At 58.5% G+C, this 17,987-nt stretch overlaps 1 protein-coding gene across 5 annotated transcripts in view; it reads right to left on the bottom strand.

Moving 5' to 3' along the window:
- Window positions 1-616: 616 nt before the first annotated feature.
- The window catches only part of RFX1 (regulatory factor X1), a 59,968-nt gene continuing 42,597 nt past the window's right edge, over window positions 617-17,987 (bottom strand). For all 5 annotated transcript variants that reach the window (XM_074979478.1, XM_074979477.1, XM_074979474.1 and 2 more), the window contains 13 exons: window positions 17,555-17,879; window positions 14,213-14,394; window positions 13,514-13,633; window positions 13,197-13,312; window positions 12,406-12,524; window positions 10,521-10,630; window positions 9,297-9,448; window positions 8,686-8,783; window positions 8,356-8,505; window positions 7,206-7,414; window positions 6,966-7,119; window positions 5,627-5,672; window positions 617-5,348 (listed from right to left, as the gene is read on the bottom strand). In XM_074979478.1, coding sequence (XP_074835579.1) covers window positions 5,179-5,348; window positions 5,627-5,672; window positions 6,966-7,119; window positions 7,206-7,414; window positions 8,356-8,505; window positions 8,686-8,783; window positions 9,297-9,448; window positions 10,521-10,630; window positions 12,406-12,524; window positions 13,197-13,312; window positions 13,514-13,633; window positions 14,213-14,394; window positions 17,555-17,879 — 1,951 coding nt within the window. In that variant the 3' untranslated portion in view covers window positions 617-5,178. The remainder of the gene's footprint in view (window positions 5,349-5,626; window positions 5,673-6,965; window positions 7,120-7,205; window positions 7,415-8,355; window positions 8,506-8,685; window positions 8,784-9,296; window positions 9,449-10,520; window positions 10,631-12,405; window positions 12,525-13,196; window positions 13,313-13,513; window positions 13,634-14,212; window positions 14,395-17,554; window positions 17,880-17,987) is intronic.

The following is a 17,987-nucleotide window of genomic DNA, read 5'->3' as shown; positions in this document are numbered from 1 at the left end:
GGGTCACTTCCCTGCTCCCGCCACAGGCTGGAGTAGAGTCAGGGCAGCTGGGATTTTCAAGCAGGCTGGAGAGTTAAACCCCCGTCAGCAATTGCAGGGGTTGGGTCAATCAGGTGCTAGTCTGGGCCAACTGCAGGGCTCTGTGCCTCAGTTTCCCTCGGTGCAGTGAAGAGCTGTACTGGGCTGTGTTCCCTATAAGCTGAGTGCTTGAGCGGCCCCCTAGAAGAGATTCAGGTGCCGTCTAGCTGCTTAGCAGAGCGCCCACAGCTGGCCCCATGTTTCTCTTGGTGGTGCACGTCTACACGCCTCCGTGCACATAACATTTAACCCACACATGGATGGGGACAAAAATAGGACCATTGGAGCTGGGAGGAGAAATAGCTCAGCGACCGTGTGCCCAGATACCGTGGGGAGGGGGACTCTGAACGTACCGCAGATGTGTCTAAACCCCCTTGGCTCTTTTGAAGAGCTGAATGAGCAGGCCCCTAGTTTGCCTGCTGTGTCACATGGAGGGTGGTCCCTCTGTCCTTGTGCTCTGAGCAAACAGGGATGGGAATGTCACACGTGCTGTCCAGGCAGATGGCTCCCACTGCCAATAACCAGGGGGCACTGGAGGCAAAGACCACGCTGAATTTATTTCTCTTAAGAAAGAACTACAAAAGGTAGAAAACAGCTTCTGCACTCTAGAGTACACACATCTACACCATCCGACCACAGGCACTGCCCATCTCTGGGGCCAGGACACCCACAAAAGCTCTTCACACTCCACGGGAAGGCTGCTGCACAGCCCACAACCGCCGCAAGGTTGACACAAAATATATATTTTATACAATATGTAGATTTTGCAATAAACATCTATCTCACAGGGTTAAACCACTGGAAAAAGTGAACAAATAAGGCCATGATGGTTGAAAAAACCCAAAAATATCAAGTCATTTATATCTTCACCAATCTCACAATATTTAGGTGGTTTATAGAGCAAGGATTAGTAGTTACATACAAAAGCACAGATTTCCTTTCCTCTTTAAAACTAGAAGATCTAATAGTCAGTTACAAACCAGTAGAACAGAGCTTGATCTGCAGAGCAGAGGGCAGCCAAGGCTGGTGGATGGGCTCTTGGTTACTGGAGTGGAGGGGAGAAACCCCGGGAGAAGCCAAGATCACAGTCCTGCTTGCTGACCCTGTGTCCAGCCAGCCCACAAGCTCTGTGAGGGGAGGGCATCTCTCCTGGACGAGGGCTTTTTTTTTTTTTTTTTTTTCCCCCTAAGGCAGCAACTCCAAGCCAAGGCAGGACCGTTCCTGTCAGGGCACAGCGCAGGAGCATGAGGGCTCAAGCCACGAAGCTGAATTGCGGTTTGACTAGAGGTGGCTCTGAGGGTCGTGAGGCCAAAGCCCAGTGGCACAAACCCGCTGAGGTTTGTAGGGCTGGGTCTGAGCTGCCCTTGAATCATGCTGATGCATAGGCTGGAAGCAGACCAAGGGCCACAACCTGCTGTCTCCCCTCCAGAAGACAGAACGAGCTATTGTGGTTGCTGTAGCTGGGGTCTGTACTACTTCCACCCTGGCAAGTCTGACGTCTTGGCTTGCCCCAGGCTGGGCGAAAGCTCGCAGTGGCCCTGAGCCCCAGCATGGGCTGGTCAGTGTCTGGGAGGGTGGAGGGGGTGAGATCTGGCTTTAGTAGTTCCCACAGTGTCAGTGTCATGATGCCTTGAGCAGGGTTTGCAGTGGAAAACACATTAATGCTTGCGGGGGGAGGGGTGGCTAGAAGACAGACCAGTGGTGACAAGGGGGTTGCGAGGCAAAGAGCCGCTGCAGCCAGGCAGGGACACTGGCAAGGGGCTAAGTGGAGCCTGGGCTGGGGGGTCTGTGATCCTGGGCCCCTCCAGTGGGGGAATGAATGGGCCTTGCTGGCATGCCCAGCTACAGCCTAGGTCAGCACTCAGCTATCAGCCTGCCAGGGCTGCTGTGCTCTGGCCCGGGGTGGCCAGGGGATTAGGCGCCTGGGCCTGGCTCGCTGGGTCCCTGGAACGTGGAGAGGCTTCTGCGCAGGAGCTGCTGGCTGAAGCAGGCTGGTACCCAGCTGGACTTGCACTGGAACGATGACTGGTTTCCTGTTCCCCGGGGATGAAGGAGCCCTTGGGCCACATCAAGTCCAGCAGCCAGGCAGGGACCACAAGGCCAGGTACGTGGAGCAGGGAAGGGGCAGAGGCCCCAGGGAAATGCATGCAGCTTGCTGGGGGAGAGCCGTGTACTGAGATGGGGCTGCTCTGCTCTGCTCTGGGCTAGGGTGGCAGGAGCAGGACAGGGGTGGCGGGGTAGACTTGGTGAGCTTGGCCACAGCGTGAGATGAGCACAGGTCACTGATGGGGGTGTAGAGGCAGATTCCCTTGTTAATCCCTCCAAACCCCCAGCCTGACCTGGGCGCCTGCCTCCCTCTGGCAAATTGTCCTGCTAGAGAGAGACCTGCCCAGGCCAGGCTGGGGCACTGCCCTCCAGGCCATGGGCCTCAGCTATGTCCTGCCTCCGGCATCCCTGGGGTGGGGCAGGCAGGGGCTGCAGCTCTGCTGGGTGTGAGGGTAGCCATGCCCCTTCCGAGAGTGGTTCCCAGCTCACATGGGAATGAAAAGGAGCTGCAGGGCCTCGGCCATACTCCTGCTGCTGGAGATGATGCCTCACCCTGTGGTTCTGGCAGTGCGGCTGGGAGTAGCCCTGCCTGCCTGGGCCGCCTCAGAAAAGCTCCAGCCTGGCTGTCGGGGAGCCGCAGGACTGGGCGGCCAGGCATTTGCCAGAGGCGCTTGAACCCCCACCCCGTGTGCAGGGCACCCTCAGTTCTCCCCCTGCGCCAGCCACCTGATTGGCTCTAGGGCGCTGAGGTCAGCAGGTGACAGGGCAGCTGCAGTGAGGGGGTGAAACTGATGGCCAGGATGCCCCCCGTGTGAGGATTCGGGCGTTCTCAGCTGCCCCAGTCCTGCTCCTCAGACCCCCTTCCTGAGCCCCACCTCCTAACGCTGCCCTGCGGGAGAGGTTTCCTTGGGGGCGGGGGTGGCCTGGGTCTGCTTCTCTGGGACTTGGCAAGTCCCTGCAGACGACTCTGAGGAAAGGCCGGGCCGGGTGCCTGTCTGGAGCACTCTGTCCTGGGGCAGTGTGATGGGGAGCACAGGAGGGGGTGCGAAGGGGCCCCCAGTACAGCTCCCTGGGAGCACTGGCCAAGTGCAGGGAACAGCCCCCCGCTCCTGGCCAGCACTAGCAGCAGGAGCAAGCCGGGCCCGTGCCCCAGACCGGCACATGGGGCAGAGCTGGGAGGCTGCGCTGTGCACCTCGGCGCATGGCAACAGCTCTCCCCAGGGCTCCAACTGGGCCACGCTGGTGCTGTCTGGCCACGCAGCCCCTCCCGGAGCCGGCCCTTGCTCTGCCCCATGTGCAGGCCAGGGGAGCAGCTGGACTCTGGCTCTCGTGCCCATCGGAGGCAAGAAGCAGAGCCCCAGCCCTGGGGGGCAGATGATAAAGGCCAGGCCCCATGAGCCGATGGGGCCCCAGCGCACGGGCTGCACTGCCGGCAAACGGCCACCAGCCCCCAGCGCTCACAGGTACCAGAGCAGTGAAAGGTGAGAGCCGCCCGGCCTCAGCTGCAAGATGCTCCCCGTCCAGGTGCTCCCTGCAACCTGGGGAGAGAGCCCAGGATGGATGGCGAAGGCAGCCAGCGGCGTGAGCGGCAGGCCCAGCAGCAGCCGGGGGGTTAAGCGGAGAGCAGGCTGGGGAGGCCAAGGGCTGGGAGCCAGGGCGGGGAGGGTACAGAAGAGACAGAGCCAGGCTGGGGCTCAGGCCAAGAGCGGCAGGGGGACCCCCCAGGCAGAGCAGGTGCAAGGTGGACAGAGCTGTCCAGGGACTCTACAACACTGGTCAGTGAGGAGGTGCCAGGAGCTGGGTGGGATTGTAACCCCCCAAAGCCAACTCCCAGTGGGGCTGCGAGAGGACATGAGCTCTGCCAGGGCCACTTCACCGGGGACCCTGCCCTGGCTGTGGCTTCCCACTTCTACCCACCCAGCCCGCCCCCCTGGCTCCCATATGGCACAACACATGCGGGTTCCCTAAGGCACGTGGGTTCTGCTGCACGGCCCCTGCAGGGCGAGCAGCTCCCGGGGCTGCCCACAGCTGCAGCCTGAGCTGGCTCTGTGGGCCAGGGTGGCAAAGGGGCTGGGCCTGGGGCCTTTCCTGGCCGGCTGAGTGTGCTGACCCCACCGCTGGCCGGTGTGCCTTTGAGCTCTGCTGGGGGCAGGGACTAGCACAGCCAGCCTCTAAGATGCCCCATAGCCACCAAAAACCAGGGGCCATGTCCCTTGGCTGTGCAACTCCTCTCTGAGGGGCCCAGGAAAAGCCCCCTCCACTGAAGGCCGTTGCCCCTGCTCTGGCTGGGCGCTGTGACCAGAGCGAGTGGGCGCCAGGGGGAGGAGTCTGTGCTTGGCTCGGGGCCCCCCCGGGGGATGGTTGGAAAGGGACTAGCCAGTGTGGCTGGGAAGGGCTGGTCCCTGCGGCCTGCCAGGGCTCCAGTGGAGCGTCCCACTGGACTATGGCTCCAAGGGGCTGGCAGGCAAGGGGACCCAGGGCCGGTGGGGCAGAGGCTGGTGTTGGATGAGTCCCGTGACACTCAGTCTGGACACAGGCACCAGGTGCGGCTGGGGACAGGACCGAGCAGTAAAGCGGGAGCCTGGTGGCTGCGTGCCAGGCGGAGGGGAGCTGCTCCCTGCCAGGCACGGGCTGAGCCAGGGCAAGGGACAGCGGTTTTAACGGTTTCTTCCTGCACAGCCCCGAGGGGGCGCTCGCTGCACAAGCCTCCTGTGCTGGGGCAGGCCGGGCCGGGCCGGGGGGGCGGAAATGAAAGCGCGCTGCATACCACTCGGAGACAAGGCGTAGCTCATCTTTATCGCGAGGGGGAGCCGGAGGGAGCAGCGCACCGGGCCGGGCCGGGGGGGCGGAAATGAAAGCGCGCTGCATACCACTCGGAGACAAGGCGTAGCTCATCTTTATCGCGAGGGGGAGCCGGAGGGAGCAGCGCACCAGGCCGGGCCGGGGGGGCGGAAATGAAAGCGCGCTGCATACCACTCGAAGACAAGGCGTAGCTCATCTTTATCGCGAGGGAGCAGGGCACCGGGCTGGGCCCCCGCAGCATCTCGCTGGCCTCTAGCTGGAAGGCAGGGCTTGCACAAAGATCCCCCGCCGGGAGTCCGTCCGGGCCAGCTTGGAGGGGGGCTCCAGCGGCTCGGCCGCCAGGCTGCTGGCATCGTTGGAGCTCAGGGAAATCTCCTGCTGCATCTCCTCATCGCTCTCCTCCTCTTCCTCCTCCTCCTCATCTGAAGAGCACGGGGCGAGAGGGCAGGGGCTGAGTGTCTGGGCGCTGGACTGCCCGTGCCCGGATCCCTGCCCTCAGGGCCACCCCTCTCCCAGTCCTGACCAGTCAGGCCAGTCCCTCCCATGCAGGTTAGTCTGCGAATAAACGACTTTCCCAGTGCCCCACAGCTGCAGCTTGTTGCCGGGCTGGCGGGGGAAGGGGCTTCGCTAGGGCTGGCGTCTGTTGCTGGGTCCCTGAGCACCCTGGCCTGCTCTGAGAAGGGCGCGGAGGGGTGGTTACCTTTGTCTGGGTCCAGGGAATTCAAGGAGCTCGACAGGTTGGCAAACTGGAGAAGAGAAAGGCAGATGAGTGGCTGCTCAGGGCCCAGGTGGCTGGTCCGAAGGGCATCATGGCCTTTCGGGTCAGCTCCAGTCTGCGGTGCAGGCTCCCGCCCTGTCCTGACTCCCCACAGCTCCTGGGAAGTCGCTGGCAGGTCTCTGCGGCATACTGGGGGCTAGGAAATCTGCATACGCTGCTCCACCCCATGCACCGGCTCCACAGCACCTACTGGCCAGGAACCACAACCAATGGGAATTGTGGAGGAGGTGCTCACAGGCAGTAGGCACCAAGACCTGGGAGCCTCCAAGACCTGCTGGCCATTTCCCAGGAGCTGCCTTAGGTAAGTGGCGCCTGGATCCTGCACCTGCTCCTGGGCCCCAACCCCGAGCCCCTTCCTGCATCCCGCATCCTTTTCCCCCAGGCCAGATCACCTCCTGTACCCGGAACCCATCGGCCCCAGCCCAGAGCCCCTCCCGCAGCCCAAATCCTCAGTCCCAGCCCCAGCCCCACCCCAGAGCCTGCACCCGCACCAGCACGCCAACCCTCTGCGCCCACCACAGAGCTCACACCCCCAGGCAGAGCCCTCCAGTCCCCCATGCACCCCAAACTCTGCCCCAGCCAGGTGAAAGCAAAGGAGTGGGGGAGGGGGGAGGGGCTCAGAAACACCCATTTCCCATATTGGATCATCTTGTCCACGGCATCAACGCTTCGGCTGCATTAGATCAGCACAACAGCCCCTCCTGGCCAATAACTCCCCTCCCCCTGCACTGGATCGGAGCCAGGGTCCATCCCGGCTGATAGCCCCCCTCCCCCTGCACTGGGTCAGAGCCAGGGCCCCTCCTGGCCAACAACCCCCCTCCCCCTGCACTGGATTGGAGCCAGGGCCCCTCCTGGCCAACAGCCCCCCTCCCCTGCACTGGATCTGAGCCAGGGCCCATCCCGGCCAATAACCCCCCTCCCCCTGCACTGGATTGGAGCCAGGGCCCCTCCTGGCTGCAGCCCACCTGAGCTGCACTTGGTGTGGCCCAACCAGTCCCTACTACACAAGGGGGGTGCTCCCTGGTGTGCCTGAGGACCCCCTGCAGTGCAGCTGACCTGAGGCTCTGGGGTTAAGAAATTCCTTCCCAAGCCCTGAAGTTTGCCCTCACCTGAGCCCTCCCTAAGCAGCCTTCCCAGCCGGGGGAAGCCCACCAGCCCTTTCTTTGGAGTGTGTCCAGCTGGGACTCCCAGCCGCGGGGCTGGTCCTGGCCTGCCTTGTCTGCGGGTTACAGAGCCCAGGAGTGAGGCTGGCAGCACCCACCTCTCCCATGACCGCGATGGGGGTCTCTCCCTTGGCCTGGGCCACGCGGTGCTCTATCAGGTAGTACATGTACTCGTCGTACAGGAGGCGGATGAGATGGAAGGAGCCAAAGCTGGCAGCGCTCCTCAGGGTCAGGTCCCGGATTACCATGGAGCTGAGGAGAGAGAGGCCGGCTCTGGCATTACCTGGCGGCTCAGGACCCCAGGCCCCGGCTGGGAGCAGGGGAGGGCAGGCGCGTACCTGTAGAAGGACCACTTGAGGAGGAAAAGCTTCGCTGCCTTGGGGAAGCTGGAGCTCCCTTGGTGGGGCTTGAGGACCTGGGTGACCACCCCATCCAGCCACACCGCCCACTGCTCCAGGGAGTTCTGCTGCTGCAGGGTCAGCTTGAAATCCTGCTCCAGGCGTTGCACCACCCGGTCCTCGCAGCGACACACCCACGAGGCCTGCTCCTGGCAGGGGAAACGGCACCTTCATGGGGGGGCGGGGGGGCCTGGGGCACAGCCCAGGCTGGACATGGGAGGAGTCACATCCCAAGGGGCCTGGCCCATCCGCGCCACACTCACTGCTCGCAGGGCACCCCAGAACCTTTGAGGTGCCGATGGGCAGAGCTGCCGAGCGGGGCCTGAGGGAGGGATGCACAGAGCCCCAGGCCTCACGTTAGCAGGCCAGCGGGAGGGTGGTGCCCTGGGCAGGCAATGGGCTCCAGCAATAGCCCTGGCTAGGGGAGGGTGGGGCAGGCACAATGGTGAGGAGCTGGCAGAGCAGGGTGTAAGTCCCTGACTGTGCGCAAGGCTTTGGGCCCTGGTACTCAAAGGTATTTAGGAGCCTAGCTCCTATTGATTTCAGTGGCCATTAGGCTCCTAAACCCCCTTGAGGGACTAAACTCAGCTCCTCTCTGCCATCTTCTGGGGGCTGCTTTCAGAGTGGGGGTGTCGGACACTGGCCGGCTCCGGGCTCGGGCAGTCGTTAAAGCCAGTCTCTGCTGAGGTGCCCGCGTGCCAGAGGCAGCTCTTGAGGTTGGCTGGATACACTAGGCAGCCGGGGGTCCTTAACTGCATCTTCCAGAGGGAGCAGGCCCAGGATGCAGAGGGCCTAAGCCCCTGTTCTAATCACTAGACAGCAGTGCCCTCAGTTGCCATTGTGATGGGATAAGGTGGGAGTTTTGGGTCCCTAGGGGCTCAGCACAATCCAGGCGCCATGGGCAGAGTCTGGGCCAGTCTCACACACCAGCTGTACCACCGCAGAGCACGACAGGAGCCGCCCACCCAGCTCACCTCACCAGCTCCCGCCGAGCTAGGCTAGCGGAGGGGCTGGCAGCCATGGGCAGACTGGCCGGCAGCAAACAGTGGCTGCTAATGCAATGGCTCAGGGGCACGGAGGGTTGGGTTACCTGGACGTTTGCGAAGTCCACCCGATTGAGATCGCTCAGCATCTGGTTGATCTGGGCCGTATTCTGCAATACAGCCCGGGCAGCCTGGGCGAGGTGGTTCAGGGAGGTGTAGCGCCGCAGGGTCTGGGCAAAGGCACTTGCTGCTGCCACCTGCAGGAAGGCAAGTGGGCTTAGCTGCACAGCAGGCACCGTGCTGCCCGGCCCAAGGGTCGCTGGGGCTGGGAACGGGCTCTGAACCAGGGAGCACTGCCCGGTAGCGCCCGGGGCACAGAGCTACAGACCATGCTCCAAGGCAGCCCACGGGGCAGTTTCCCCACGCCCCCATCCTACCTTCACTCTGACCATCTCTTCGGGAATATTCATCATGGCGTTGGTTAACCAGCTTTCCAAGCTCTTGGCGAAATTTCGGATCGCTTGCGTCAAGGCACCTGGGACAGAGAGGGGCGGTGAGACCTCGCCTGGGCGGCTGCGAGGCAGCAATGCGCTGGCAGGAGTCCTTCGCTGGCGTGGCACTGGGCTGCTCCCAACACCCCCCTGCTGACTGTGGCTTCTAAGGGTAACCCTAGGGGCCAGCAGATGGGCCTGAAGCATGAAACCAGCCCTGGTGCTTAGTAGACAGTGCAATGGGGTGGGTTACAGGAAACCTGGGTTCAATTCCTGGCTTTGCTACTGGCCTGCAGGTGCTCTTGTTGAGTCTCCACCCCACCCTGTGCCTTGGTTTCCCCCCTGCTAGCTGGAGCTGACACTACTGACGCCCTTCGTACAGTGCTTTGAGAGCTACGAATGGGAAGAGTGCCGTATGTACACGGAGCAGAGGACCAGCTGCACGGGGGAGGTGCCATCACAGCTCCAGTGGGATGACCACTGGGCCAGTACCCCAGCCCACAGCCCTATGGAGTCGGTGCAAGGAGCCAGGCTGAGCCACTGGCCGCCACACTTACTGGGAATGGGCCGGAGAACGTCTGGGATGAGGATCTCCACCAGCCCCTGGTACAACATGTTATCACAGTCCTTCGTCCATTTCAGGACGGGCTCGTACTTGGACAAGATCACCAGACAGTTCTTCGGGAGACGCTTCTCGGCTTCGTCATGACTAGACAGACACATTTGCTGGTTACTGGACATGAGAGCATCAGACCACGCTAGAACCAGGCCCTCTGGGTCAGGCAGCACTCTAGGGAGCAGCTCTGTTAGCCTACTGTCATCCTCAGCTCTAGTCCTGGCTCTGCTAGCGGCCTGGTGATTGCCAGTGGACAGGGCCTGTCCCTGCCTCAGTTTCCTCATCTGTAGCACGGTGAGAATGGCACTGACGTTGCCTGAAAAGATCTTTGAGACCTACTGACCAAAGGATCTATGGGAGCTGTTCCCGAGGGCTCGGCTGCTCCAAGGGGAAGCACAAGCATTTGGCAGTGGAGGGGCGGGTGCCTGGGGAGGCCAGTTGGAGTTTAGGGTGATGGAGAAGATCCACTCAGCTCTCTTCTTTCCCACTCCTGCAGCCCAACTGCAGTGAGCTGCCCCTGCCCCCCTACCTGCTGCTGACGTCTACAACCACACCAGCCAACTCTTTGCAAAATGCTCAGCGGGGCAGGAGTCACCACGGGGCGATGTGGGGGGCCAGGCCAAGACTTTGGTAAGTGGTCCAGGGCTGCACTTGTCTATGGAGGAGGTGCGGGGTGTGGCTGGAGGTTGGGTGCAGACAGGAGCTCAATGCAGGGGAGAGCGGGGGGGTCTGAGAGGGAGTTTGGGGGAAGGGGGCTGTGACCTGGGGCAGGGAAGCGGGTGCAGTAGAGGATTCTGGCAGGGGAGAGGTGTAGGACAGGGTGCAGGGTCTGGGATAGAGCTGGTGAGCCAGAGGGTGTCCCTGGCTGGGAGGTGCTTGTTTAAGCAACTCCAGACCAGCAGCAAATCTCTTAGCTCCTATTGGCCATAAACCAGCCAACGGAGGCGGAGGAGTTTTGCTGGGGGTGAGGGCAGCTTGCAAAGCCTCTTCCGGCACTGGCACATGTGGCAAGCACACACGTCGATGTTGAATGGACGTGTGTGGATGTGACCTAGGCTGAGGGCCACCCTCTGCAGAGAGGCTGCGGTAGCGTCCTGCTGAGGGCCAGCTCGCTCCAGCCCCACTGCCGCAGCAGCGCAGAGGGGCAGCGTACACTGGTACTCACACTGCGATGGGGGTGGCTTCACTGGCCTGGTTCAAGCTGTACCTCCAGAAGGTCTTCCATAAGGTCTCCACCAGTGTGAACTGCAGGTTGATCATCACGTCCACGATGGCCTGAGGAGAGGGGGCAGAGGGTAAGTGCTGCTGGAGGCGCTGGGAGCGTGAGCGCTTGCACCCAGTCTTCTGTCCTGAGCGTCCTAGAATGTTCCCTTCAGGCGCAACCCAGGAGGTGCAGCTGCAAGTGGGGGCCGAGATGAAGACTGGGGGGACTCCACACCGAACTGGGAAATGGGTCATTCGAGGACCCAGTTAGGAAATGAAGCCCTGGCCCTTTAGAGTTCCCCTCAGGCAGCAGGAGCTCCGTGGAAGTCACCACCCAGGGCAGGGGGAATTCTAAAGGGCGACAGGGTCCCACTGTCTCCCGGAAGGAGGGCTGTCCTAGGGTCACAGGCCCTTTCTGGAGAAATGGAGCCTCAGCTCCTTCTTTGACAGACCAGCCTGCCTCCCCATGTGACTGGAAGACCATGTGTCTAACGCAGGGCAGGCCTAGGGACACAAGGCTTGAGGGAGGCTCACAGGCAGGAGTGGGATCTTAGAACTCCAGGTAGGCAGCAGACTTGAGCAATTACAAGGCCTGCAGGGACCATTGTGATCAACTAGTGTGAGCCCCATGTAACTCTGGCCAGAGAAGCACCCTGAAGAAAATCTCAAAGATCTGTTAGCTCAACGTCCCAGCTTGATGTAAACCTGGTTAGCGATGGAGAATCCACCACAACCCTGGCGCAGTTGTTCCAACGAGTAAAACTTGGCACCTTATTTACTCTCTGCATTTGTCTAGCGTCACCTTCCTGCCATCAGTGGATCACGTTAGAGCTTGGCCTGCTAGGCTGAAATTCTGCTCCCTTACACAGGGTAATCGGGTCACCTCTTACCCATCTCTTTGTTACGCTAAACAGACCAGCTGTGGGGCGCTGCAGCTTGTCTGAAGTGAAGCTGCTGGTGAGTGTGACAGGGAACTAGACTGGTCCCTGCAGGGAACGGAGGGGCCCTTTGACCAGACCCGATTCCAGAAGAGAGACTCTGATCTGGGGTTGGGCTAGAAGGTCAGTGTCAGTCTGGCCTAAATGCACTGGACCCTGCTGCCCAAGGGGAATGTTTCAGAAGGCCATGGAGTGTGTCAGCTATTCAGGGGTCACGAGGCACCAAGGAAAGTGCAATAATAACGGTCAACATTTTTAGTGGAAAATTTACATTCCCCTGCTGAAAAAACCTGAACTAGTTTGACTGAGAACCGAGAAGTTTTGACACGGAAATGCTCTTGTGGGAACTGAAGTTCAGTCCTACTCTCGGCCAAGCTCTGGTGTCAGACTACATCTCCCATGATGCATTGCAGACACCTATTTTTGAGGGGAGGTTGTACATCATGGAAAACATCAGAGTCCAGCCCAGAGAGGAGAACACAGAGGAATCTGTCCTTCGGCAGCCAGGCTCCCCACGTAGATGATCCACCATGACCAGGGAAACTCAGTACACACCATCTCTTCACTGGAAAGGAGAGATCAATGTGCTTCATGGGAAGTGTAGTCCACAGGGGAATGTGGCCATCACGAGGGACCTGAGCTGCAGCTCCCACGAGGCATTGCTGTGGCAGAGCCAAATGAAAATAAATGGATTTTTGTAGTGCTCGGCCTTCTACATACAGCCAATATTCTCCCACCCTCCAATTTTCCACTGAGAAACAAGCCTGATGGAAAAATGTCATCCAGTTCCACGTACAAGCCAAGCAGATGGGAACCAGGTCTGTCACTACCAGCCCGTGGTGGATTTAAACCAGTCACCTGGAGGCAAGAAGGTCCATGCCCATGCCACCCAGCGAGAGTGCCCCGTACCTCACAATGCTCTCGATAGAGCAGCTGGAAGGCCTTCACGTCCTCTGCTGTGACACCATCAGGCAGAGGTTTCCCTTGCAGGTCTATCTCAGAGAACTCAGAGAGGGTTCGTGATGCGTCTGTGGGGAGGAAGAGCATGACATCAAGCCAGTGCGAGGTGACAACATCATGACAGCCTTTGCAGGCCTGAAGGCCTTACTAAGCCTAAGGTCCGTTTGTGCCTCCAGCTCTGCTGGGCTGAGAGAAAAGTTTGGACTCTGGGGCCCATTCAGTCGTGGCCTCTTTGCTGATGCTACCAACCACGAGTCAGTCAGGGAAAGCAGTGGTGATGATGTCTGGAATGGGGACACAGCACACTAGCACGTGGGGTGAGAATCAGCCACTCATTTCGACACACTCCCCGGATATCAGTGGTGTGACCACTAATGGCTGCTCCCAGGTGTGAGCTGGCAAGGTAGAGGCCAAAGGCTGCTTTGCTGTTCCTGATGCCCTGGAACGACGTGGTCCCCTCAGCCCTTGGGGGTGCAATTTAGGACACAAAGAAAAGTGATTTCTAATACATCAGGGTGTGCTGAGAAGCCCCCCCCCGCCGCCAGATCCATTGTGAGGCCTCTGCCAAGTCTGATACAACTGTATCATGCACATCACCCAGGTGGGGGAACCGCGAAGAGCTGACGGTTCCCACCTCCCTCCTCCACAGAGAAGTGGGAAACTCTGCAGTCTCCTGCCCTCCATCACTGTGACCCAATTAATTCGTGCCCCCGCCTCCAGGTTGCTCCTGAGCGTCTTACCCAGGAACTGCTGATACTGCTGCACCTGTGCACTGATGTCAGACAGGCCGGAGCCTGGCTGCTGGCCCACCGCCACCCCATTGGTCATCCCCTCCATCTTCTGGATGGGCTTGAGCCTGAAAGGCAGAGGAGTGAAGGTCAGGTGCTGACAGAGCTGCAGGCCTGCAAACGAGGCCAGCAAATGGGGCATGGATGAGCGGCAGCAGCCTGGGTCACAGTCTCGGCCTGTAGTCTGTGGTCATCAGCCACTGAGGGGGGACCAGATGGGTTTGCGCTGGGGGGTGTTCAGGAGCATACGGGTACCCCGCTCCCCCTACCTCTGCTTCTGGGAGAAAGGCTGCTGCCTCATAGCCAGGTGCTGCTGATCCTCCATCAGGCGCAGCAGCGGCGAGTTGGCTTTGATGCGGAGGCCATAGTAGTGGTACTTGGAGTTCCCCCTGAAAGGAAATCGGGATGTCTAAGAGGTCCAGGGAGATACGAACCCACCATCAAGTGTCTGGTATCGAGCAAACATCAGATCCTTGGGCCTGATTCTGCTTCCCGTCCCCCAGCCCAACCCCATCAATTCCAGTGGCGTTTACTCTGGATTCAAGGCAGCTTTGTGGAGATCAGAATCCGGCCCTTCAGCTCTGGGCAGGATGCAGGGAGAATAAGAATTGGGCCTCTGCCTACCCAGCTCACATGCAAAGCGGTTGTCTGCAATGCTGCGTGGGTGTAGCAGCCTGGTTGGGGCTGGTGACGGCTGCAGCTCCATTCGGGGGTAGCAAAGAAGCAGCTCTATCTTAATGGCCAGCAGAGAAGTTCATCACGACAGGCCCAATCCTGCGTTTTTGCTGAGCCCCCTCACCCCAGTGCTCCCCTCACCCTGATCTCAGTGGGCGAGGAGGGTGCCAGCACCCTGCAGGTACAGGGCCTGATGTTGTGTTGTTGCTACAGGGGAATGTTACGCAGGACATGATGGATTTAAAGGGTTAATGCCCCTAGCAGATGGCGATGCCCCAGATCTGAGCCTTTACCGTGTGCCAAGCCGGCGGGTGCGGAGTCCCATGAACACGGATCGGATCAGCTTGCCGAAAGATGCCGCATTGACTGGTTCCAGTTTCTGCTCCTGGCAGTGCAGCAGGTAATGGCAATAGAGGGTGCTGCGCGGCAGGCTCACACCCTCAGCCGTCTCATAGTTATCCAGCAGCCACTGCACCTTCAGAGCAACAAGGCAGCAGGTAGAGAGAGGGCTTCTTCCAGGCCAGCCACTTTGTGCACCAAACCCCACTGGCACAGACCTCCCCCAGCAACACTAATCACAACGTCTCCTTCGCTGCCCTGAATCAGGGGTCACCGCCACCCTCATAAGCATAACCACGTGCGCCCAGCTTTCAGGCACTTGTGCCCCTAGGCCAGCCTGGGCCAGTCCTTGTGGGCTTGAACTCACTGTGAAAACCTAAACGGCCATTTGAGCTGCCCACACGTGGATTTAAAGGGGCACAAGTTCAATGCACTGTTGAAGCAACTGACCTCCCTGGCTGGGGGCTGCATTCTGCACACACTCATTCCTGGGCAAACCGCCATTGTCTTAAAGCACAGTCATAGGCATTACGTCTGGTAGTCAGTCTTGTAGGACTGGGTCCTTTTACTAACGGGCCCCCACAGAGGCAGGGTGGCTTTGTATATAGAGTAGTAGACTGGGACTCAGGAGACCAGGATTCAACCCTTGAGCTAGATACACCTTTGTCCTGGCCTGCTGGCTGATCTCAGGCTAGTCTCTGCTGCTCCGTGCCTCAGTTTCTCCATTCATATAACGTGACTAATGATACTGACTTTCTCTGTAAAGTGCCTCGAGCTCTGTGGTGACAACTGCCAGGTGAGGGCTGGGTGTTAACTGCTGTTTTTGATCCTGGAGAAGTAATACGTTTGTCCAGCCCCTTTCACCCATGAATCCCAGAGCCCTCTGCAAGCATTACGGTTGATAATCCAGCCCCCTGCTCCCTCCGGCCTCCCTGACACAGTTGCTGTTTCAAGCCCTATTTCCAGACAAAAGTCAAAGATGGGGGAACTTGTCCAATGTCACACAGCATGCCGGGGACAGAGCAGAAAACAGAACCTTGGAGTCTTGACTCCCAATGCGGCATCTTGAGGACAAGACCGTCCTTCAGCCCTGCAAGCGTTAAAACTCATCCAGCACCAACCCTCTTTGAAAGGGTTCAAACTGACGTGAGCTGAAAAGTATTTTAAAAATCTTCCCAGTTTGCACTAGTTTAAAGTTCTGGCCTGATGTCAATGTGGACAGTGGAGACAAACTAGTCAGTTTCCTGGTTGCTGCTCCTCATATTCACTTTCCAGCTCTCCTATGCTAGCCCAAGGCTGCACTGTTTGGGCTGTGAATACAGTGGCTTTTCTCTTTGGATTTCTGCTCATCTTAGGTTTGGTCCCAAATGATTCATACAATGTACTTGTCGCCGAGTTTCACATGACAGCGTCCAAAGTAAAAGCCCAAACGTGGATTTCCGGTTAATGTGGGCAACTGACTGGGGATATTTGATTTAAGGGAAGTACAGTAACAAAACAAGCCAAGGTCTGCTATACACTGTACCAGAGCACTTCCCCTGGTGTCAGGAATGCAGGACTGGTCTCATAACTACGTGAAGAAGACAGTGAGAGGGTTGGATTCTCTTACTTAAACCAGTGTGCTGCCAATGTAACCTCACTTTTACACCGAAGGAGCAACTCGGGTTTTACACTGGTAGCCAAGATCTGCCTCCATCCCACTGCTGTTACTCCAGATTCACATTTGTGTCATTTGCATTAAAATCCAGCTCTGTTCCTTTAAATATGCAAATATCATTAAAAAAAACAAAGTGGTTTGATGTACTATATCAGGTGCTCCAAATAACTGAGGCCAGGGTGTGGCCTGTCCTTCCCAGAGCTCACAGGCTGGAAGGTCTTTGGGCAGGGGGGATCTTTGTGTGGAGCACCCAAATACACGGACCGGTGTACTACTGTTACCTGCCTAACCAATAGTAGCAACAAACCTAATAATCTGCAACTCCACAGCTACGAAGAATGAACCATTCCCAGTCAGCAATGATCCTGCTCACACTTCGCACGGCAGCAGCAGGTCTCCTTCAAAGACCTCACGGCCACCTACAAACAACAGCTCCTTGAACGCCACAATCCCTCCCCAGCCAGGTCAGCCCCATGGCACCTACTTTAAACTTCTCTGGTTACTTATTACCATGGTAACACCAAAAGGCCTCAGCTCAACTTGGCTCCTTGTTTGTAATGCGTCTTGGGTAAAACCAAACTCTTCAGGGCAGGGATCACTTAGTGGCTAGGACAGCTGAGTGGAAGGGGAAACTGAGGCAGAACAGAGGTCCACTGGTTCCTTCCATGGGGAGTACAGCACCCAGGAGCCGTGCCCCCTACTTCCAGTTCTAACCATGAGCTCATGCCTTCCCTCAGTCACAGCGCTCTAGGAGCACAGGTGAGTGCTGGTTTTGTTTTACAAGATTCTGTGCTTTAACAAAGTTTTGTTTTATAAAATCAGATTAAAAAAAATACACCTCTGCAAAACTACTGTGCGGTACCTCAACAGGCCTCTCCCCCAACCTGAGGGGCAGTTCCGTCCCACAGTAGCAAAGAGATATGACAGAGGTCTTTAAAATTATTATTTGTGCGGAAAAAGTGAGTAAGGCAAATTGATTTACTTGTTCCCCTTAGAGAAGAACGAGGGGCACCCAAGGACATGAATGGGGAGCAGGTTTTAAACTAACAAAGGAAGCTTTTCTTCACACAGCTCGTGGCAGGGCCTGTGGAACTCCCGGCCAGAGAATGTTGTGCAGACCAGGCCTTTACCAGGGCTGCACAAAGAACGAGAGAAATGCGTGGAGGACAGGTCCATCGGTGGCTCTTAGCCGGGCTGGGTAGGAATGGGGTCCCTGGCCTCTGTTTGTCAGAGGCTGGAAATGGATGTCAGCAGAGGGATCACTTATGATTCCTTGTTCTGTTTGCTCCCGCTGGGGCATCAGGCATTGGTCTCCGTCGGAAGACAGGACACTGGGATGGACGGACCTTTGGTCTGACCCAGTGTGGCCGTTCTTAGGTTCTTACATTGTGCAGCCGAGGTACAGCCACGAGCAGAACAACGCTCTGGGACAGAGCACAGATCTGTTGGGTTGGGATGGATCTGAGCTAAGCTTGTGCATGTGGACTCCAGTACCCTCGGGGTGAGGCTCTGCCTCCGGACTCTTCAGTCCGGGTTCTGCATTTGCAGACAGCCAAGAATGAAAAGCAGATTCAAAAGGGGAGTTTCCATTCACATGGCCTGAAAGAGAAGCGGCCCCCAGGGTGTCTTGGCAACTTACGGTTGCTGGAGAGGCACGTGTGGTGTGGGAATAAGACTGACTGGAGCTTCCTAACATATATCCTCCCTGAATCACATAGGTCCCCGTTCCACCGCCGCCGCCGCCTCCGCCGCCGCCGCCGCCGCCGCCTCCTCCGCCTCCTCCACTCGGATTGGCTACGATCTGCCCTCCAGAGACGTACATGGGGACAGATCCAGTGCTGGCCACGGTCTGGGAGGTCGCAGGCGTGGTGACCTGCGCTGGGGTGGCTTGCGATTCGTAATAATTAGCTCCCGTGTTCTGGGTGTAGAGAGGGGTCTCTGTGTACGGGTAGGTGCTGGAACGTCTGAAACAAGAGGGAGGGTGAGAAAAACTGTGGAGCAGGAGCTGCTGCTGCTGTGAAAACAGACACATTTCACATTCATACCACACCTTTCATCCACCAAGAACACAG

This window comes from Carettochelys insculpta, chromosome 29 (assembly GCF_033958435.1).
Source record: "Carettochelys insculpta isolate YL-2023 chromosome 29, ASM3395843v1, whole genome shotgun sequence".
NCBI lineage: Eukaryota > Metazoa > Chordata > Testudines > Carettochelyidae > Carettochelys > Carettochelys insculpta.
This window is presented reverse-complemented; position numbering and strand designations above follow the sequence as displayed.